General features: G+C 39.2%; 1 protein-coding gene across 1 annotated transcript in view; it reads right to left on the bottom strand.

The window, feature by feature from the left end:
- The window catches only part of PKHD1L1 (PKHD1 like 1), a 513959-nt gene that overhangs the window by 370866 nt on the left and 118426 nt on the right, over window positions 1-24667 (bottom strand). The window contains exons 20-25 of the mRNA XM_078766275.1: window positions 24047-24160; window positions 17471-17623; window positions 16819-16943; window positions 15469-15641; window positions 2083-2264; window positions 1845-1989 (exon numbers count right to left, since the gene is read on the bottom strand). Coding sequence (XP_078622401.1) covers window positions 1845-1989; window positions 2083-2264; window positions 15469-15641; window positions 16819-16943; window positions 17471-17623; window positions 24047-24160 — 892 coding nt within the window. The remainder of the gene's footprint in view (window positions 1-1844; window positions 1990-2082; window positions 2265-15468; window positions 15642-16818; window positions 16944-17470; window positions 17624-24046; window positions 24161-24667) is intronic.

The following is a 24667-nucleotide window of genomic DNA, read 5'->3' as shown; positions in this document are numbered from 1 at the left end:
ATTTCGTCCAATAATCCTAGGACATGGCTACTCCCATTGGAATAAATTTCCTGGAGGTGAATGTCAGGTGGAACTAGCCATGCCCACCCTCCATCCCTCCTCTAATAAAAAGCTCTAATCTGGTCTCATCTGTCCACAGGACATTCTCCCAGAAGGATTTTGGCTTGTTCAGGTGTGTTTTGGAAAACTCGTCAGGTTTTCTTACGTCTCTCTCTCAGTAGTGGGCGACTACCATAGAACCCCCTTTCATTGAGTTGGCGACGGATGGTGCGAGTTGAAACTGTCGTACCTTGTGTCTGAAGTTCAGCTTGAATCTGTTTGGCAGTTGGTCGAGGTGCTTTCTCCACCATTCAAGCAATCCTTCGCTGCAATCTTCGATGAAGTTTTCTCTTGCGGCCACGTCCAGGGAGGTTGGCTACAGTGCCATGGGCCTTAAACTTCCTGATAACATTGCGTACAGTGGACACAGGAACATCAAGGCCTCTGGAGACGGACTTTTAGCCTTGAGATTGTCCATGCTTGGCTACAACATTGTGTCTGACCTCCTCAAACAATTCTCTGGTTTTCTTTCTTTTCTCCATGCTCATTGCGGTACAAACTGACACAAAACAGCAGAATGACTCCTTTTCTCTAATCAAACTGGTTGAATGAGTGATTTTTATATTGCAGGCACCTGCAACTCACCACATGTGAGTTCAGTTCCAAAGTAAAGGAGATTCACCTGCTTGAAATCTAATTATTTTCTAACAACTTCTACAAGGTGCCAAAAATATTGTCCAGGCCATTTTCGGATTTCAGATCCTGGTGTTGGCTTAGCGGTTAGGGTGCCGGCTTGGGATCCTAGGATCCTGGGTTCGAATCCCGGTCGATCACTGAATTAACGCCAGGGGGGTTGACTCAGCCTGTCATCCTTCTGAGGTCGGCAAATTGAGTACCAGCTTGCTGGGATGAATGATCACGGTGTGTACCCGGATTCAGATTAGGTACACCGTATCCCTGCGCATCGTAAGAGGCGACCAAGGGTTGGCGTCAGGAAGGGCATCCGGCCATAAATACATTGCCTCAAAAACAGGGAACCACGATTGTCATGGGGCCCGCAAGGCTAACCCCCGCTCTAGCGGGGAAAATGGCCTTAAAACGATCATTCATTCATTCATTGTGTGGAATAATTTTTCTTTTCTTTTAGTAATTTTTAGTAAGATTTGGTAATTTTTTCAGCTTTTTTTTATTTGTTCCACTGCACACCAAATAATTGCATATGTGGATAGCAAAAGATTCATTAATTTCAACAATTTTCTGGATGAAATGTTGCATTATTTGAAAAAAGTGCAAGGGTGCCAAAATTTTTGGCAACGACTGTATGTATGTATGTATGTATGTATGTATGTATGTATGTATGTATGTATATTTCAGAGTCAGATTTTCAGATGTATGTATGTATCTCTGAACCTTATAGAATCCAAACTCAAACTTTGCATATGTGGTGGGGGTACCAAGAGCCAGCTCATGGGCACCAACCTCCCCTGCTTCCCTCCACCCAATCCCCCCTGCTCCCACCCCTCCCTTCCCCACATTGATGGGGAGACAATATAATGACATTAATAGAATGTAACAACTGGCATGCACATTTACAGTCACTTCAATCTGAAAAATGCACCATTCTACCATAAATGGCACATACAGCATGTAATGGGGGCAGGTGGGGGAGTGGGGGGTTGGGGAGGGGGGAATATATTTTTGGTGGGGTAGTTGTTTGATGGAAATGGGGATAGAGGTGATGGAACATTTAGAAAGATATATTTAACTCGAGGCTGTAGTAAAGTGACGGATATCATGCTCTGTACCTCTAATGACTTGACCATGCATCTCAATATCAAAAGAACCAGAAATTGGGGGTGAAGCAGCCTGTAACCTCTCCACCAGTACAGTCACTCCAGCAGGCCAGCTCGGTGCTCTGTACTCTGCCTCTGTGGCCGAGGATCGTACAGCCTACCATAATGAGTTTGGAAAAGAGTAAATTCAGCAAACAAGCAGCAACTACAAATAATGCATGTCCCAACATCAACACTGACCCAGCCCAACCTGAGAGAAGGCAATGCTGATGAGTGGTAAGTCATGGTCACATTCTTGAGGTGCAATCGTGATGTTAAATGCTGGCATTGCATCACGATCTGCCGTGCTGTTTCCAGGAATAGATGTAACACCGAAAGTCCATTTATTCATGCCACCAGGATGTATAGCTGGCAAACGCCGAGCCAGAGAATCTGTGGAAGGTACGAGGACATGTGCTTGGACAGATGCTTCAGCATGGTTCGATGCAAAATTAGGAAAGCCTTTTGATGGTGATCGCAGCTCAAGGACAAGCTAAATTATTAAACTCTATATTTGGGACTGTTCATATTTCCACAAGACTATCTCTCACATGCTGTGACCTCGATATGAAAGGTATATTTCAAATAGAGGTTTATTAAAAAAAGGGACAAGATGCATCCCAACCCCATATACAGTATACAGTATACAGTATACACACACACAAATCATTTCGTTCAGCATACTGAAAGTTCTCCATTTGAAATTGCCCATTATAGCGTCACCCTGTTAGTGCTCTTGAATACGAGCAACATGTACTGTACTTGCATTTTGTCATCACCGAGCTACCGTGTTGTGTAAAGATCAATATACAGTAATTGTATAACATCACTTAATACCTGCAGCCCATTATAAGTGGGGTATTATTTTATTCTCTGCCTTCTCCTGTAGCTCATTCCACCTCTCACTTGCATGCCACTCGCTTCCCACTTGTGCGTTCCATACCCAAAGAAACAAATGCTTTTTTTCACCGGGTACACGTTACTCAGATTTTTTGTTTTCATCAATAAATACAATACTCCCATGTATGTGAATATTCTTTCAGAAGTTTTTTTATAAATAAGTTTTTAAAGAAATAATTGAGGAAATGAGGTTTTTTTTGTGGGGATTTATATTTTATCAAAAACTTCATTTAAATGAGAGTGAGAGCACAGTTGATAAAACAAAATATAAACACACCTGAGAACATAATGTTGCAGAATAAAAACACCTGACAACCTTATGTGTGAAAAACATATAAATATTGTGTATACACGGCACATATTACACAGCACATATCAAACAGCACATACTAAAAATATACAGCACATATTGTGAATATACAGCACATGTTACACAGCACATATTGTGAATATACAGCACATGTTAAACATCACATATTACACAGCACATCAAATATACAGCACATATTAAACAGCACATATTGTGAATATACAGCACATGTTACACAGCACATACTACAAATATGCAGCACATGTTACACAGCACATATTGTGAATATACAGCACATGTTAAACAACACATATTACACACAGCACATCAAATATACAGCACATATTAAACAGCACATATTGTGAATATACAGCACATGTTACACAGCACATATTGTGAATATACAGCACATGTTAAACATCACATATTACACAGCACATCAAATATACAGCACATATTAAACAGCACATGTTACACAGCACATACTACAAATATACAGCACATGTTACACAGCACATATTGTGAATATACAGCACATGTTAAACAACACATATTACACACAGCACATCAAATATACAGCACATATTAAACAGCACAAATTGTGAATATACAGCACATGTTACACAGCACATATTATGAACATACAGCACATATTGCGTATACACAGCACATATTACACAGCACCGATTGTGAAAATACAGCACATATTAAACAGCACATATTACACAACACATACTAAAAATATACAGCACATATTAAACAGCACATATTGTGAATATACAGCACATGTTACACAGCACATATTGCATATACACAGCACATATTACACAGCACATATTGTGAATGTACAGCACATATTAAACAGCACATATTGTGGATATACAGCACATATTACACACCACATATTGTGAATATGCAGCACATGTTACACAGCACAGATTGTGAATATACAGCACACATTACACAACACATTACACAGCACATATTACACAACACATATTACACAGCACATATTGTGTATATATTGTGCAGCACCTATTGTGAATATACCGCACATATTACACAACACATATTACACAGCACATATTGTGTACATATTGTGCAGCACCTATTGTGTATATACAGTGTTTTACAGCATATATTACACAACACATATTGTGTATGCACAGTACATATTGTGTATACACAGCGCATATTGTGTGTATATACAGCACATATTGTGTATACACAGCACATATTGTATATAAACAGCACATATTGTGCATACAACAACAACAACAGGCATTTTAAGACCATTTTCCCTGCAAGAGCGGGGATTAGCCTTGCGGTCCCCATGACAATGTTCTCCATTTTGCCCTATTTTCTGCATCTCCCCTTGTTAACCCCCTTGCCCGCATTTCTTCTTCCACCATCTTTAGCCAAGTCTTTCTCGGTCTTCCCCGTCCTCTACTTCCTTCTACATTCATTTCCATCACTCTTTTCAACCAGTCACTTTCATCCTTCCTCAACACATGACCAAACCACCTCAACCTGTTTTTCTTCACAGCATCCATCACAGGCTCTATTCCCATCATCTTTCGCAATTCATCATTTGTCTTACTCTCTCTCAACGATACTCCACACATCCACCGAACCATTCGCATTTCCACCCTTTCCAGCCTTCGTTGCTGCTCTACGTTCATTACCCATGTCTCACTCCCATAAATCATAACACTTCTCACACATGCAGCATACACCTTTCCCTTCAGCTTCAATGACACTCCCCTCCTCGTCAGCACGCCACTCAGTTCCCGAAACGTCTTCCATGCACATCTCACTCGAGCAACCGTTGCCGAGTCTGATCCACCTTCTCCATTCAGCATGTCTCCAAGGTAACAAAATATTTTCACACCTTCCAGCTTCACGCCATCTCCAAGATCCAACTCAACATTTCCTCCATCTGCAGCTCCCTCTGTGCACACCTTACACTTGAATCTAGCTGCCACACTGGTTAATAACCCTCTCACATCACTACATTTTTGATGAACCCACTCAGCGCACATTGTGCATTGAATGGAATTCACTCAGACACCCTTCCTACACACAGCACACGGCCACTTCCCAGTTCTTTCCACCTCACCACATGCTTTACCACTTGCCATCACCTTCGTTTTTCTGATATTCACCTTCAGACCTTTCGTCTCCATACATTGCTTCCACTTGTTCATCTTCTCCTTCAGTCCATCCATACTTTCTGCAATAAACACCAGATCATCTGCATACAACAACTCCCATGGTAAACCCTCCTTTACGTTCTGAGCCAGCACCTCCATCACAGCTACAAATAGTAGTGGACTTAGTACCGACCCTTGATGCACTCCCACCTACACCTCAAACTCACCACTGTTCCAGTCCTTCATCCTTACAGCTGTGCGCGCTCTTTTGTACATTGCCATCACTACTCTGATCAACCATTCCTCCACTCCTAACTTCCTCAATGCCCATGTCACTACTTCACGTGGAACCCTATGGAATGCTTTCTCCAGATCAACAAACCCAAGAAACAACTTCTTCCTCTTCTCCATATACCTCTCCTGCAACTGCCTCACAATAAAAAGCGCGTCTGTCGTTCCTGTTCCTGGCATAAATCCAAACTGCATTTGGTCGATCTTCACCTTCTTCCTTATCCTCCTCTCCAACACCCTTTCCAATACCTTCATTCCTTGCTCCAATAACTTTATCGCTCGATACGAGCCACAGTCCAGAGGGTCACCTGTCCCCTTGTATAGAGGGACGAGGGTACTTAGTTCCCAATCCACTGGAATGCCGCCTTCTTTCACCACCAGATTGCAGATCTCTGTCATTCTCTTCACACCCCAATTTCCTGCTGCCTTCAACATATCTCCCACAATTCCCGTTGGCCCTCCCGCTTTTCTACTCTTCATTGCTTTTATCGTTTCCTCAACTTCCTTCTCGGTTATCTTCTCTGCCGGTCCTAAAACTGGGTTGCTCTCGATGTTGCCATCCCATTCGTTCTCTGCATTCAACAGTATTTCCATATATCTCTTCCATCTTCCTTTAATTCCATCTGGGTCCACAACGATTTGTCCCACATCATCCTTCAAGCAACTCACCCCCATCACATCACACCTCTCTTTCGCTATCTACTTTGCAATCCTGAATACTGCTCTCTGACCCTCTTCCAAATCCAAGCGTTCTCCGAACATTTTCCTACATGCCTCCTGTGCCTTTGCTACCTCTTTCTTTGCAGCCTTCTTGGCTGCCTTATAACTTTCATGCTCTGCCTTTTCTGCCCCCGTACCCTTCGCCTTCTGCCACTCCTTGAACTTCTTCCTCTTCTCGTCAATCTTCTTTCCAACTTCATCATCCCACCACCATGTTTCCGAGTGCCTCGGTGGTCCTTTTCTCCATCCACATACCTCACCAACGGCTCCCAACAGACTATCTTTCATTGACATCCAACCTCGTTCAACCTCCACACCTTCATTCTCGGTTGGTACTTCACCCGCCGAGCTCTCCTCACACCTTTCACCCTTATGTCGCAGACAACCAAGTGGTGCTGTGAAACAGCCTCCTCCCCCGGGATCACCTTTGTGTCCCGGAGGTGCCCCCTATCTCGCCTACGCACCAGCAGGTAGTCAACGGTTGTTGTCGACCCACCTGACGTGTCTAACAAGCTTATTATCCTCTTTTTGGAACTGAGTATTACAAATCAACAAATCAGCTCCATCAGCAAACTCCAAAATCGTTTCACCTTCTCCATTTCTCACACCATATCCGTAACCCCCTTGAACTCCCTCAAAACCGTCCATACTCCTTCCCACATGTCCATTTAGGTCTCCTCCTACCACAACAACTTCCTCATCTTTCACGTTTTCCATCAGCTTCTCTATTGCACACCAGAACTTGTCCTTCTCTTCATCGCTCTGACCAACCTGCGGAGCATAACCCGAGATGATGTTCACCAAGAGCTTTCCAATCATCATTTTCACCATCATCAACCTTTCACTCACTCTTGTCACACTCACCACACTGTCTACAAACTCCTCAGAAAACAGGACACCAACACCATTCACGCCCTCCAGGCACCCTTGCCACACAAACTTGTATTTCTGTCCCTGCCTACCATTCACCATTCTCACACCACTTCCCTTCCATCTCGTCTCCTGCACACAACATATGTCCACTCTTCTTCTGACCAATACTTCCACCACTTCTCCTGATCTCCCTGTCATTGTCCCTACATTCCATGTCCCAAATCTCAGAAACCGATCTCCACGTCTGGCATCAGACTTTTCGTCGTCATAAATGGAATGATTTCCACCCTTGCTTCGATCGGGTTCCCCACCTTGAGTTTTGACGAGAGGTAGTGGGGTCCCCCACGGGGTACTTCGGGCTGTACCCTGCCCATATGTAGTTGTAATTGTCATGGTTCTCTTTTTGAGGCATTGTTTTTATGGCCGGATGCCCTTCCTGACGCCAACCCTTTTAATCGCCTCTTACGACACGCAGGGATACGGTGTACCTATTCTAAACCGGGGTACACACCGGGAGTATATAGAATTGATATATTGTGTATATAGAACACATATAACACAGCACATATTGTGTATATACTGCACATATTACACAGCACATATGTATACACAGCACATATTGTGTATATATAGCACATATTAGTACCAAGTTTTTTTGCACAATATTTTTTTGGGATATAAGGTCAAGGTCGGTGGAAGAGCGAGAACACTGAACAGATTCGAATGCAACAGAACAAAAGGAACAGTATAGGCAGTAGGAAATTCTAGTCGAATGAGATCGTTATGGAGTCGAAAAATAAGGTTGTTTTTTTTAAGTGAGGGGAATAGGATAACGTTGAGAAGGTAGAAGTAAAATATTGGGGAAGCACAAAGCAAAACAGGGAATACAAAGACAACCGGGACACAGAATTTTCACAATTGCTATCCAAGGAGCGGCTAACGTTAAGTAGGCCTGGAACAAAACAAAAACAAATATGACAAATACAGCACGTGGTACGATTTAACACGGAATGTAGGATGGAACACAAACAGCAGCGCAGGGCAAAGATATAATAGAAAACACAATGAATCCGATTCGGAAAAGTTAGCTTTTATGAGGTTGAAGAGGCAGCTGCAGATTCAACCAGCACAATGAAAAATCCCAAACCGGATGGAAATGTTATAAACTATGGACTGGAATGTGTGAACAATGTGTGGACTGCCCAGAACTCCTGGCAAAATGAAATCACACACGAGCTTATCATTCGACTATCCCTCCACCCTTCTGTCGCTATTTCGATCTTGCAACTTCACTTGTTGAGAAAAGTTTATTTGTCCAATAATCAATGTTAGGAAAAAGCTCCATCTGGTGTACTAAACACCGTGAGAACAATTGAAATGGATATTTCAGGCGATAGTCCTTCCCTAGAGAAAAAGAGCTCTTTTGCTTTGACAAAGGCCGAACATCCAAAACATCAGATGAACTTTCCTTCCAACAGCAAAGCAAGGTGACAGTACCTTTGCCAACTTTTAGTTTATAAAGTCTGCTGACACAGACAAATAATATCCTTGACAAACGCATTATTTTGGCATATCCCCAAATTATTAGCTTTCCGACCAAGTAAATCAATTATTATTATTAGCTTTCTGACCAAGTAAATCAATTATTATTATTAGCTTTCTGAACAAGTAAATCAATTATTATTATTAGCTTTCTGAACAAGTAAATCAATTATTACTATTAGCTTTCTGAACAAGTAAATCCATTATTATTATTAGCTTTCTGAACAAGTAAATCAATTATTATTATTAGCTTTCTGAACAAGTAAATCAATTATTATTATTAGCTTTACAACCAAGTAAATCAATTATTATTATTAGCTTTCCAACCAAGCAAATCTATTATTATTATTAGCTTTCCGACCAAGTAAATCAATTATTATTATTAGCTTTCCGACCAAGTAAATCAATTATTATTATTAGCTTTCTGAACAAGTAAATCAATTATTATTATTAACTTTCTGAACAAGTAAATCAATTATTATTATTATTATTAGCTTTCTGAACAAGTAAATCAATTATTATTATTAACTTTCTGAACAAGTAAATCAATTATTATCATTATTAGCTTTCTGAACAAGTAAATCAATTATTATTATTAGCTTTCCGACCAAGTAAATCAATTATTATTATTAGCTTTCTGAACAAGTAAATCAATTATTATTATTAGCTTTCTGAACAAGTAAATCAATTATTATTATTAGCTTTACAACCAAGTAAATCAATTATTATTATTAGCTTTACAACCAAGTAAATCAATTATTATTATTAGCTTTCCAACCAAGCAAATCAATTATTATTATTATTAGCTTTCCGACGAAGTAAATCAATTATTATTATTAGCTTTCCGACCAAGTAAATCAATTATTATTATTAGCTTTCTGAACAAGTAAATCAATTATTATTATTAACTTTCTGAACAAGTAAATCAATTATTATTATTATTATTAGCTTTCTGAACAAGTAAATCCATTATTATTATTAGCTTTCCGACCAAGTAAATCAATTATTATTATTAACTTTCTGAACAAGTAAATTAATTATTATTATTAGTTTTCTGAACAAGTAAATCAATTATTATTATTAACTTTCTGAACAAGTAAATCAATTATTATTATTACTAGCTTTCTGAACAAGTAAATCAATTATTATTAGCTTTCCGACCAAGTAAATCAATTATTATTATTAGCTTTCTGAACAAGTAAATCAATTATTATTATTAACTTTCTGAACAAGTAAATCAATTATTATTATTATTAACTTTCTGAACAAGTAAATCAATTATTATTATTAGCTTTCCGACCAAGTAAATCAATTATTATTATTAACTTTCTGAACAAGTAAATCAATTATTATTATTAGCTTTCTGAACAAGTAAATCAATTATTATTATTATCAACTTTCTGAACAAGTAAAATCAATTATTATTATTACTAGCTTTCTGAACAAGTAAATCAATTATTATTATTAGCTTTCTGAACAAGTAAATCCATTATTATTATTAGCTTTCTGAACAAGTCTGGACAATTTCAGACTGAACAAGTCTGAACAAGTATTAGCTTTCTGAACAATCCTTTCTGAACCTCTCTGGCCTTGCCCCCCCAGCTCTCTCTGGGCTCTGTCCCGCAAATATTCCTACAGGTCGCACAAGATCTGCCTGCAACCCTCTTATGGTTAAACTGCCAAAATCAAGACTCTCTGCTCACCTTCACTCATTCATTCCTCTTTTCTCCCGCCTCTGGAACAAACTCCCTCACTCTCTTCAATCCCACTCCACCCTCCAGGTCTTTAAAACAGCTGTTCACCACCATCTCTTATCTTCCCCCATCCAAAACCTTGATCTTTTCTACCCCCGATAATTTCACCCCAATTCCACTTTTTTGAAATACCAACTTCTGTCCAGGAAGTCCTTGGTGTCCTTGTGTTTTATACTTCTCCCTCCCCCCCCCCCCCCCTTCCCATGCCTCCTCCCCCCGGGCCCTCTCCCTTCCACACCTCTCCCTTCCACACATCTCCCTGCTCTCGGATGTTGTGTTTGTGTGCTTCCCCTTCTCCCCATCTTGTCTTCCCCTCCCTCTTTTTGGGTATTTTGTTTGTCTGGTTGATTTGTTTGTGAAGTAAATGTTAGCTCTTTCACGAGCCTCGATTCAGTATAAAAAAAAAAAAAGGTAAATCCATTATTATTATTAGCTTTCTGAACAAGTAAATCAATTATTATTATTAGCTTTCTGAACAAGTAAATCAATTATTATTATTAGCTTTCTGAACAAGTAAATCAATTATTATTATTAGCTTTACAACCAAGTAAATCAATTATTATTATTAGCTTTCCAACCAAGCAAATCTATTATTATTATTAGCTTTCTGAACAAGTAAATCAATTATTATTATTAGCTTTCTGAACAAGTAAATCAATTATTATTGTTAGCTTTCCAACCAAGCAAATCAATTATTATTATTAGCTTTCTGAAAAAGTAAATCAATTATTATTATTTGCTTTCCAACCAAGTAAATCAATTATTATTATTAGTTTTCCAACCAAGTAAATCAATTATTATTATTAGCTTTTCAACCAAGTAAATCAATTATTATTATTAGCTTTCCAACAAAGTAAATCGATTATTATTGTTCGCTTTCCAACCAAGTAAATCAATTATTATTGTTAGCTTTCCAACCAAGTAAATCAATTTTTATTATTAGCTTTCCAACCAAGTAAATCAATTATAATTATTATTAGCTTTCCAACCAAGTAAATCGATTATTATTATTAGCTATCCAACGAAGTAAATCGATTATTATTATTAGCTTTCCAACCAAGTAAATCGATTATTATTATTAGCTTTCCAACCAAGTAAATCGATTATTATTGTTAGCTTTCCAACCAAGTAAATCGATTATTATTGTTCGCTTTCCAACCAAGTAAATCAATTATTATTATTAGCTTTCCAACCAAGTAAATCGATTATTATTATTAGTTTTCCAACCAAGTAAATCAATTATTATTATTAGCTTTCCAAGCAAGTAAATCAATTATTAATTATTAGCTTTCCAACCAAGTAAATCAATTATTATTATTATTAGCTTTCCAACCAAGTAAATCAATTATTATTATTAGCTTTCTGAAAAAGTAAATCAATTATTATTATTATTATTATTAGCTTTCTGAAAAAGTAAATCAATTATTATTATTAGCTTTTCAACCAAGTAAATCAATTATTATTATTAGCTTTCCAACAAAGTAAATCGATTATTATTATTAGCTTTCCAACCAAGTAAATCAATTATGATTATTAGCTTTCCAACTAAGTAAATCAATTATTATTATTTGCTTTCCAACCAAGTAAATCAATTATTATTATTCATTTCCCAACCAAGTAAATCGATTATTATTATTAGCTTTCCAACCAAGTAAATCGATTATTATTGTTAGCTTTCCAACTAAGTAAATCGATTATTATTATTAGCTTTCCAACCAAGTAAATAAATGATTATTATTATGAGCTTTCCAACCAAGTAAATCAATTATTATTATTAGCTTTCCAACCAAGTAAATCAATTATTATTATTCGTTTCCCAACTAAGTAAATCGATTATTATTATTAGCTTTCCAACCAAGTAAATCGATTATTATTGTTAGCTTTCCAACCAAGTAAATCAATTATTATTAATAGCTTTCCAACCAGGTAAATCAGTTATTATTATTAGCTTTCCAACTAAGTAACTCCATTATTATGCCTCCGCCGACAAAGTTGCCGGAGGCATTATGTTTTCGGGTTGTCCGTCTGTCCGTCCGTACGCCCGGATGTACGTCCGTAGAGGCTAAACCTAGTTTTTCCCAGCAACCATATGTCCGATTGAGACGAAACTTTCAGGGTCGGAGCGACACCCAAGCAGAATGTTTTTGTGATGGTTGTGACGTCATAGGTCACGTGGTATGGTAGCCATCTTGGATTAAAAGCAAATAATAATAAAAATATTTCTAGGAAACCGCTGAATGGAAAAAATTGAAACCACACATTGTCAAGTACTCCCAGTGGGGAACAAAAGCATGATAATGATGACATCACAGGTGATGTGGTATACCAGCCAAAAATGTTTTAATCGAATTCCTCATCCTAAAAATCTGAAATTGCATGAACATGATCTATGACCCATTTGTGTTGGAATATTACATTTATGACATCATAGGTCACATGGTTTGGCAGCCATATTGGATTGAAGGAAAATATTAAATAATTACATCTCTGAAACCGCTCACCTTATTGATGCGAAATTTTACAAATATCATCCAACAGCACAGTTGCATATAGTTTGAAAATGATGATGTCATAGGTCACGTGGTTTGGCGGCCATATTGGATTGAAGGAAAATATTAAATAATTACATCTCTGAAACCGCTCACCTTATTGATGCAAAATTTTACAAATATCATCCAACCGCACTGTTGCATATAGTTTAAAAATGATGATATCATAGGTCACGTGGTTTGACAGCCATCTTGGATAGAAAAACGAACCTATCCGATTGGGATATTTAACTTCCACCAACTAATGTTGACCTGTTGTTGGACTAGGCAGAGGCACATTGGCGACACAGTCGCATTATTCTAGTTGTTATTCTGTAACAGCAGGAACAACCACATTGAAGCTTCCACCTTCTTCCTCAATCTCAGAAACACGAGCTTTTCAAGCAAGCGTCGTTATGATTAAACGGACACAATTTTTTGTTCCAAGTAAATCAATGATAAGTATTGCAATGGTACTTTTATTAGCATACGACAGCAGCAAGCAGTAACCCTCAGGAATGAAGCATGACACACACACATACACACACACACACACACACACACACACACACACACACACACACACACACACACACACACACACACACACACACACACACACACACACACACACACACACACACACACACACACACACACACACACTATATCCCTTAGATAATATCGCAACCGCTATTGTCAATGTGAAAACAAACATGGCACATATTGTTTGTATGAAACATTTATCATTCATATCCAGCACAAAGCTTTCAATGACATTTATTGAGCACAAGCATATTCCTGGACAAATTACATAGTCTGCAAATATAAGCAGCATTCCTCGTCTTTCGTATGCAGCACATGGTTGTGGGTAACATCATGGGATGGGGGCACAGCTGTGCAGCGGGAGCAGTGCCCTCTATAGGTTAGGGGTAGGAATTTGTCATTTGTTCAGGGTGCCGGCGATAGCTCGCCTACTCTTCACAAAGGACGCCATGGGATATTTAACTTCCACCAACTAATGTTGATGAATCACCCTGCCTGTAAACACAGGGATGACAGTTTATAGCTGGGTCGGGATTCTAGCCCAGGCAAGAAAGCGAAGAGGTGAGTGTGCACTCTTCTTGGCTATCCTGTCCGCCCCAAAAGCATTCTGACTGTTTTCCATCAAACTCCAAGGTACTTAACCTGGGAATTCAAGATCAAGTTCCAAATCACTCTTTTTAACAAGGTGAAATAGAGCACAAGATGTCTACAAAAAAACTGACAACAAGAACTAAAACGGCACTCGGTAGAGCACATACATCCACCAGGCTGAACAGTTTATGTTTTATATCACACCGATAGACCGGATAGGGATCTTCATCAAAATCTCATCAATTCGTCCACAATGTTTTGAGATATCCTGCTCATAAACAAACAAACAGACAGACAGACAGACAGACAGACAGGGGTAAAAAAAAAAAAACATAACCTATGTCCTCCTTCAGTAGTTGAGGTAACAACAACAGTATTGGTGGATGAGGGGAGGGAGGAGGATGAAAGGATGTAGGAGGGGAGAAATTTCAACAATTGAAGTCAGCAATTTTAAGCTTCAGTCTTGGACACATTTTTATCTTCATGTGCAATGACCAAGAGAAAAATGAATACTTTCTTTTAATATCTCGGAAAAAATCTCTTTAAAATCCATCAAAATCTCAGATTCTATTAATATCTCGGAAAATCCATCAAAATCTCGGAGTCTATTAAAATCTCGGAAAAATTCATCAAAATCTCGGAGTATATTAAAATCTCGGTAAAATTCATCAAAATCTCGGAGTCTATTAAAATCTCGGAAAATCTATTAAAACCTCGGAATCCATTAAAATCTTGGAAAAATCCATCAAAATCTCGGAATCTATTAAAATCTCGGAAAAATCCATCAAAATCTCGGAATCTATTAAAAGCTTGGAAAAATCCATCAAAATCTCGGAATCTATTAAAATCTCGGAAAATCTATTAAAACCTCGGAATCCATTAAAATCTTGGAAAAATCCATCAAAATCTCGGAATCTATTAAAATCTCGGAAAAATCCATCAAAATCTCGGAATCTATTAAAAGCTTGGAAAAATTCATCAAAATCTCGGAATCTATTAAAATCTCGGAAAAATTCATCAAAATCTCAGTATCTATTAAAATCTCGGAAAAATCTATTAAAACCTCGGAATCCATTAAAATCTTGGAAAAATCCATCAAAATCTCGGAATCTATTAAAATCTCGGAAAAATCTATATTAAAACCTCAGAATCTATTAAAATCTTTGTATTAAAATTTTTTTTTAAAGATTAAAAAAGTCTAACTTTCTATAAAAAAATTAATTTTGGCCATAATACTGTTTGAAACCAAACTGCAATAAACCAGTGATGTCAGAATGAATTGACCAATGAAGTCATTCACAACTAAAGAAGCACTGAAGGTGTATAAGAAAGCATTAGATATGTTCACGAGATCAAAATACAGTCGTACCGATTGTATCTGACATGTACCTGCTGGGTTCGATGTTGATGGTCTTCGGCCAATATAGACTGCATCAACATAGAAGTCTCCACCGTGGTCTCCAGGCAGGAGGTTGATACGTTGAACCATGAATGCAGAACCACCAGCAAACTGTGGCTCAGCCAGAACAGCAGCCTGCAGGTCCAAGCACGAGTACTGCCAGCTGTAAGGCATACATACAAGATAAGTGTTTGGACAGGAGCTCTCCCCGGGCCAGAACTACAGGGCACCACCCAAAAGGAGAAGTGTGCATTCGTCACGTGGATTTGAATAAGCCGACACCAACACCAGGTCTTGGGTGATTGCTTTTAATTTTGCGAAAGATTTGTTGAGCAGGGTTTATGAGAGTGATGAGGATTGGTACATGAGACTGAGGAGTATCTCAGGTACAGTAAATGCTTTGGACAGAGGTCTAATCTTAAATTCTCAAGAACAATCCCTAAAAGGGAGATGTGCAAGCACGCGTTTTCAACATATAACTTGGACACGAGTTCCACCTTCTGGTTTTGCCAGAAAAAACAAAATCAGCTTGGCATGTTTCGTTTTACAGGTAGCCTGAGTGTTACGTCACACCGTATGACATACAGAGCCCAATAAGGAAAGTAAAGCAACATTCCGCATTGTATAACTCATCACTTCTCCTTTCGTATGCATCACAAGGTGGCATTGCATCCATCACTGGCAGACAGCGCAGTTGTGCCGCTGGTGCAGTGCCCTCTATAGATTAAGGTTGGAATTTGTCATTTGCTCAGGGTGCTGGTGATAGCTCACCTACTCTTTGCGAAGAACATCATGGGATATTTTTAACGTCCACCAACAAGCGTCGTCAGGCAAGAGGCCAGTTTAACATCCATCCTAGATTCCTAGGGACACACACTGATGAATCACCTGGATGACACTTTATATCTGGGTCGGGATTCGAACCCAGGCAAGACAGCTTAGAGGCGAGTGTGTGTACCTCTGGAGTCTAGACCACCCTGCCAGCATAACTTATCACTTCCTTTAGGTCTACGAAAAGGCATTGAGGTGTATTGAACAATCAACGGAGGCTTAATAGAAATCATTGTTCAGAAAGCAATCTGTGTGAAAATAGACTCGTGCAAGGAAAGATTGGTGTGAATAAACAGACAGGAGCAAAATGAAGATGATGTCAGATGGAAACCCAACACACCGCACTTCCTACTCATTATAGCCTCCATGTTTTCCAACATCTGACTGTCGATTACAAAGCGATGTTGAACTCTGGTAATATTGACAACCTCATTATGTTATCAAAACGCAATCAATCCCTTTCCCTTTACTCCATTCCAGTGGCTATGTGGTTCTGTTTCCTCACACACCCTTGTCCAGGCAGGAGAGGTACATTGAGGATTTTGTACTGGTTGCCAGTGCTCCCGTCAGACCATATCCAACTGAGAGAGAGGCCAATAGAAGCAGCAATGTCCCCTTTGTGAGCAAAGCACAGCTGTGGATTGACAAAAATGAACAAAACAGAGATTAATATACAAACATTTCAGCAATATCTACAATAATTCCTGAATAATGAGTTAAGCTCATTAATACATTAATCACCTCATTAAGCTCATTAATAATCTACATTATATGCGTGGAATTTTGTGCATAAATTTAAACAATTTTTTTTTCTCTCGAGACCTTATGCAGATATCCGACCGAGTATAAAAATGCAATATCAACTTAACATAAACCAACAGAAGAAATTTTGCAACAGATCCTTTCACAAAATTTCATTAAAAACAAAACTTTCATCCAACAAGAAGAAAAAGCCATAAAATGTATAAAATCGGTCCATACATCTGAGATATGGTTACGGAAGCACGGACGCACAGACGAGACCAAATCCATAAGCCCCCATTTTGGACCAAGTCAAATGGGGGCTAATAAACATCTATCTTTATCTTATTACTCCCATTCAATAACTGCTCACAATAGCTAAAAGTTGTTAGTTGTTCCTCGTCCTCATCACGTGTGTACCTGTCGATGAATCGCCAGTTTGATAGGTTTGTAAGGGTGTTTGCCGAAAGTGTGGTCCCCAGCAGCAAACAGCACAGCTGGTCGATGAAGGCAGAATGAGCCACAAAAGGCTTCCACCTTGTCCGTACGCTTTCCACGGTCTTTGCCCAATACCTGTATGGACCAACAGTTCTCCCTGTGAAACCACAACTGTGAAAGAACCCTTGTACCTGTTAATTAGTTTACTGCCATGCTCCTTACGTAAACACCGGTCCTTCCAAAGCAGTCACAGGCAGAGAATACACTGAGGAATTTGCTATTGCTTTTCCTAGGGAAGGATTTTGGAACATTTGGCCAGTGTCACACCTGAGGCTAACATACAATGGCTGAGCTAAAATCGTTTAAAAAAAAAATTGAATTTGCTTTGCTACATCAGTCAAGATTTAAGGTGTCATTCACCGAATTGCCAAATAAGAATAAAAGTTAAATTGGCGAATATTTTTCACTGCAGGTTCACCAAAAGTGCTGGTGCGGAAGAAGCTTGTCAAATATGTGCTATGCCACACCATTCATAGGGGGACACAAATGTGCTGTGCGTTTACAGTTATTTTCTTGTCACTCAGAGAAATTTCATCTCATACGTAGAGCTGGTTTTTTTGCTATTGAATTCTAAAATGAAGAGATGGTTCATCGGAAGTTCCTCGAAGAAGACCGAGACGAGCAAATTGAGTATTAGAAGACCGAAGCTTCATAAGAACAGAAACTCGGTGAAAACATGTTAGGAGCCGATACAAAGATGAGTGTATTGTGTATGGTGAAAATGGATAGCACAGTAGTTACTTGTAGATGGTGTTCCGAAAACAGACCTAGCAATGCGTATGTCAATTTTTCGTCTTTTTTGTTGTTTTTGGGCAAAAATAAATTCAGATTTAACAAAACATCCTTTACTTGGACCAAATTGGCCAAATTGCTATTGCTAACAGCTTTCTTCAATCAAGCTTAAACCCTGATTAGTCAGAAGAAAAATGAAACAGAAACTGTCCACATCTTCTGCAGATCCTGAAAACAGGTTTGTATGTCATGACCTAGAGCTTCTGAGACTACTCTGCAAAAGGGTCAAAAACTTTTTTTGTGGAAGATACTCAATTCGGAACTCAATGCTCAACTCAATTCGGAATTCGGAACTCAAGATACTCAATGCGGAGGGATAGCACAAAAACGTTTTTTTGACCAAAAAAAAAAAGAAAGTTTTTCAAAAAAATAAAAATAAACATTTTTAACACATGGTCAAGACTCGTGGAAGAGCTTGGACACAGAACGGATCAGGGCACAACATAGCAAAAGGAACAGCAGGATACAGGAGAAATGCCAAAAGCAAGGTGAAGGGAGAAAGTAGACGGGGACAGACAAACAAACAAGGGCTGCAGGTAACAAACGATGTAGCATAGGGGGGAACACAAGGGGTGGACAAGACGGATACATAAGCAACATTTTGGAAAGGTTGGAGGGTGGTTTAACAGGTGTAGAAAAGATCATAGTTTTTGAATGAGGGATGACTTGAGATGGTGGTGACTAACTGTCTTGAAGACCTGGTGGAAAGAATGGGATTAAAGAGAGTGTCGAAGGTGGTTCCGCAGGCAAGCAAAAAACCCTCAGTATGCCTTTACTCATTCCTATTTTATATATTCGGTCTCCAAAGCCCTTCCTGTGTTGATGGATCATGTGCAACACCCTCCAGCAAACATGTGACTCAACAAGCCATTCATTATTAGGTGCTGCCCAAACTAAGTTCCTTGAAGCAAAAGGGCACTCGACCATAACTCTTCTTGCATTGAGACAAATCAACTGAAGGCACACTGAGAACCAGGATGTAGTTATATTACACCACTAAAATGGGTAATTTGAGTGTTGTATTGCAATGACAAAACAAGAAAGAGTAATCAGAGATTGCAGACCCTCACCAGGACGTTTTTAGTGTTTTTTTAAAGACTTTTGTGTAAAAATTAATATGGCGGCCGAACCACGTGACCAATCTTTTTATTTTCTCCACCAATTTATCCCAAGATGACGGTCAAGAAATTTCATCTTTATCGGATGAGTTTTTGAACTTGTCGAACTATGATGTCATAATGGAGGAGCCTATGGCATCATCATTACCCTCGCCTGAAGAGAGGGTATTGCATTTGACTCCGTTTGTTTCTCTGTCTGTCTGTTTGTTTGTTTGTTTGTCCGCACAGAATAAATCTGATTTTTCTCTGCAACTGTTGGTCAGATTCACAGGAAATTTTCACCAAAGGTGCAACTCCACCTGTATAATTTTTGAATGATAATTGTGACGTCATAGGTCACGTGGTATTGGGCATCATCTTGGAAACAAAGAAAAACATTGCACCTCTATATCTCCGAAAGTGCTGCAAAGAAAAAATCGAAACATGTCTCATTGTATCAATCGGATGAACAGTTGCAGAGAAAATCATATTTATTCAGTGTGGACAAACAAACAGACTCAAATGCAATAACCTCTCCTCTGGCGACGTTAACAAACATACATACATACATACATACATACATACATACATACATACATACAGAGTCACGTGAAAAAGTAAGTACACCCCATGTAAAGTTTTGACTTTTTCAACATATTTCAACATACAGCTATTTGATCTTCATTTCAACAATATTGAAAGATAAAGGTGATATAATAGAACAAATATCATGAAACATTGACATGTTGTAGTCCATTGTATAATTTAAATAAACATAAATGCAAATTTCGCATGTCGAAAAAGTAAGTACACCCCTACATTTATCACTACTTCAAATACCTAACATTAGAATCAGGTGCACCAACTCAGGTGCAAATGATTAGAACATCGTTAGAGAGGATCTTGGAGGAACCTGTCTTATTTAAACCTCAGACATTTAGTTTGGTTTGCTCATTGTTGTTGAAGGGTGCGGCGTCACCATGCCTAGATCAAAAGAGCTCTCTGAGGCCTTCAGAAAGAAGGTTATAGATGCCTACGCGTCTGGGAAGGGATTTAAAAAGATCTCCAAACAATTTGAAATCAATCATTCGACTGTCCGGAAGATCATCTACAAGTGGAGAAGATTCCAAACAACTGCCAACTTGTTCAGGCCAGGCCGCCCCAGCATGTTCAGCCCGAGGGCAGACCGCAAGATGCTGAAAGAAGTCTCTAAGAACCCCAGAATGTCATCACGGGACCTACAGGTAGCTCTTGCCACTGATGATGTCAAAGTGCACGAGTCTACCATTAGAAAGAGGCTGCACAAATTTGATCTACATGGGAGGTGTGCCAGGAGGAAACCTTTGCTGTCCAGAAAGAACATCAGGGCAAGACTAATGTTTGCCAATGAACACCGAGGCAAAGACCAGTACTTCTGGAACAACGTGCTCTGGACAGATGGGTCAAAGGTAGAGCTATTTGGCCACAGTACCAGGAGACATGTTTGGCGAAAACCAAAGACAGCATTTGACCACAAGAACCTGATACCAACTGTAAAGCATGGTGGTGGAAATATTATGGTTTGGGGCAGCTTTGCTGCATCAGGGTCTGGGCAGCTCACCATCATAGAATCCACTATGAATTCTTCATTGTACCAGAGGGTGCTTGAGGATAATGTGAGGCCATCTGTCGGAAAGTTGAAGCTCAACCGAAGGTGGACCTTGCAACATGACAATGACCCTAAACATACCAGTAAATCCACCAAGGAATGGCTGAAAAGAAAGAAATGGAGGGTTCTGGAATGGCTAAGTCAAAGCTCGGATCTAAATCCAATCGAGATGTTGTGGGGGGATTTGAAACGAGCTGTGCATGCAAGAAACCCCTCAAACATCGCACAGCTGAAATAATTCTGCATGGAGGAGTGGGCAAAAATTTCTCCCAGTCGATGTCAGAGACTGGTAGACAGTTATAAGAAACACCTACTTGAGGTTGTTTCTGCCAAAGGGGGCAATACCACCTATTAGAGCCAAGGGTGTACTTACTTTTTCCACATGCGAAATTTGCATTTATGTTTATTTAAATTATACAATGGACTACAAAATGTAAATGTTTCATGATATTTGTTATATTAGATCACCTTTATCTCTCAATATTGTTGAAATGAAGATCAAATAGCTGTATGTTGAAATATGTTGAAAAAGTCAAAACTTTACATGGGGTGTACTTACTTTTTCACATGACTGTATATACTAGCTTGGCTCGGCTAGCTGTGCTCTCCTGACCATGCGTCGTTAGAGGAACGGGCTTGTTTTAGCTGATGATGACTGAACCTGAGTTGCTGTGTTGTCGTGATTTGCACCAATCAAAATACAAACATTTATTTTGCACAAATGTATTTGTCGTGTTTGTGACATTACATTTTTATAGGCAATTTAGGTTGAAAAAGTTAACAAAAAACTCAAAAAAGAACCGCTCAGCACATACATACGGGAGGGGTAGGTGCAGACTGGAGTTTGGGATGATTACACCTCACAGCCACGTAAATCAAAACACCTCACCACCAGGGAATTCAAAACACCTCACCACCACGTAATTAAAAACACATCACCACCACGGAATTAAAAACACCTCACCATCACGTAATTAAAAACACACCACCACGTAATTGAAAACACCTCACCACCACGTAATTAAAAACACCTCACAACCACATAATTAAAAACTCACCACTACCAAATAAAAACCTCACAACCACATAATTTTAAAAACCTCATCCACACTTGATTCAAAACACCTCACCACCTCGTAATTAAAAACACCTCACCACCACGTGATTCTAAACTCCCCACCACCACGTAATTCAAAACACCTCACCACCACGTAATTCAAAACACCTCACCACCACATAATTAAAAACACCTCACCACCAGATAATTAAAAACACCTCACCACCACGTAATTAAAAACACCTCACCACCACGTAATTAAAAACACCTCACCACCACGTAATTAAAAACACCTCACCACCACGTAATTAAAAACACCTCACCACCACGTAATTAAAAACACCTCACCACCACAAAATTAAAAACACCTCACCACCACATAATTCAAAACACCTCATCCCCACTTAATTCAAAACACCTCACCACCACGTAATTCAAAACACCTCACCACCACGTAATTCAAAACACCTCATCACCACATAATTCAAAACACATCACCACCACGTAATTCAAAACACCTCACCACCACGTGATTCAAAACAGGTCACCACCACGTAATTCAAAACACGTCACCACCCGTAATTCTAAACACCTCACCACCACGTAATTCAAAACACCTCACCACCACATAATTAAAAACACCTCACCACAACGTAATTCAAAACACCTCACCACAACGTAATTCAAAACACCTCACCACCACGTAATTCAAAACACCTCACCACCACATAATTCAAAACACCTCACCACCACATAATTCAAAACACCTCACCACCACATAATTCAAAACACCTCACCACCACATAATTCAAAACACCTCACCACCACATAATTCAAAACACCTCACCACCACATAATTCAAAACACCTCACCACCACGTGATTCAAAACACTTCACATCCACGATAATTATTAAAAACTTCACCGTCCTGGAAACAAAAGTTTGAGGGAGTAGTTCAGTGACAACACAGACACTGCCCAGATATGTCGATATATAGATAGATTAATGTACCTGAGTTTCTGTTTTGTCATGGTTTACACCAATCATAATACAAAAAATATTTTGCACAAATGTATTTGTAATATATGTGATATTACATTTTATAAACAATTAAAGTTGAAGATTTAAGTTGAAAAAATAAATAAACTATTTTCTTTTCAAAAAATTAAAAAATATATACCCTTCGGACATACCCACGGGAGAGATATGTGCATACCAGAAGTTTGGTACGCTTTCACAAAAGTTTGAGGGAGTAGTTCAGTAACAAGACAAGACAAGACAAGACAAGACAGACACTGCACAGATACATGTATATATATATAAATATAAAAGAGATGGCTGTCCATTTGTCCATTCGCGGTTACGCTGATTGGCTGGTGTGAGGCTAAGTGCAATGTTATTGGCTCTTGGCAAGATTGAACAACGCATCATATAGGCTTATTAAAAGCTGATATTCGAAATCTGGTTCCATATTGGAGAGACAGGGAAGCAGAGGAGAGGGGAGGGAGGGGGGGAGGAACAGGGGAATGGAGGGAGAGAGATTGGGGGAGGGAGGAGTGGGGTAAGGAGTGGGGGAGAAAGGGGAGTGGCGAATACAGGAGATGGAGGAGGGAGAGGGGAGTAGTGGAGAGAGTGGAGTGGGGAAGAGACAGGGGAGAGGGGAAAAGAGAGAGTGGGTGAGGGAGGATAGAGGCACGAGGGGAGAAGGGGAAGGAAAGAGAGGAGGGGTTACTTTTGCCAGCTTTTCCCATCACTTGGGACAGGAAATCTTCCAAGTATGTTATATATTTATTTATTTGTATATATTTGTTTATTTATTTATTTTCCCCCCCCCCCCCCCCCCCCTGTCTGCCAATAAGAAATTTGTCTGACAATGACAATGTGCAAATAACGGCAAGGCCAACCAGTGACGCGGAAACTTCATAGTCTTGAAAGAACGCAACGCTGCTGCCTTCAGTGTGTGATGAGACATCTGGTGGACACAAACTTCGTTGCAGCTCCTCAAGTGCCAGCAATACCTGCCGGTAAAAGAAAGTTGAAAGCTGAAGAATATTTGAATAACTTTTAGCATTTGGTTAAATTCTAAATAAGGCATAATTTCCACATATGCGTATATTATTCTCGATTATGACGAAAAATGCTTCATTATGGTTCTACGGGTCATCTATTTATTATGTCCGCAAATCTGGCAGAATCTATGGGGAAGATGTTTTGTACAGAAATGCCCAAAGTTCTCTCAATTTTTTTTCCCTGTCGATGTGTAAAAAATAAATGGTCCTCTATAACAGGTGGGTGGTGGACTGGTGGTCATGTTATATTTAAGATAACCACCGTTTAGAGGCCATTTGTCCCCGCAAAGCGGGGGTTGGCCTTTTCGGGGACCGTGGTAGTTGTTGTTTTTTGGTCCCCTTTTTGAAGCAATGTTTTACGGCCGGATGCCCTTCCTGACGCCAACCCTTTTTGCCGCCTTCAACGACAAACAGGGAATTACCAGTGAACTGGTACTCAATTAGCCGACCTCGGAA

The sequence above is a fragment of the Myxine glutinosa genome, chromosome 12, assembly GCF_964187855.1.
Source record: "Myxine glutinosa chromosome 12, kmMyxGlut1.1, whole genome shotgun sequence".
Classification (NCBI taxonomy): domain Eukaryota; kingdom Metazoa; phylum Chordata; class Myxini; order Myxiniformes; family Myxinidae; genus Myxine; species Myxine glutinosa.
The sequence above is the reverse complement of the archived record's forward strand: the minus strand, read 5'-3'. Positions and strand labels throughout refer to the sequence as shown.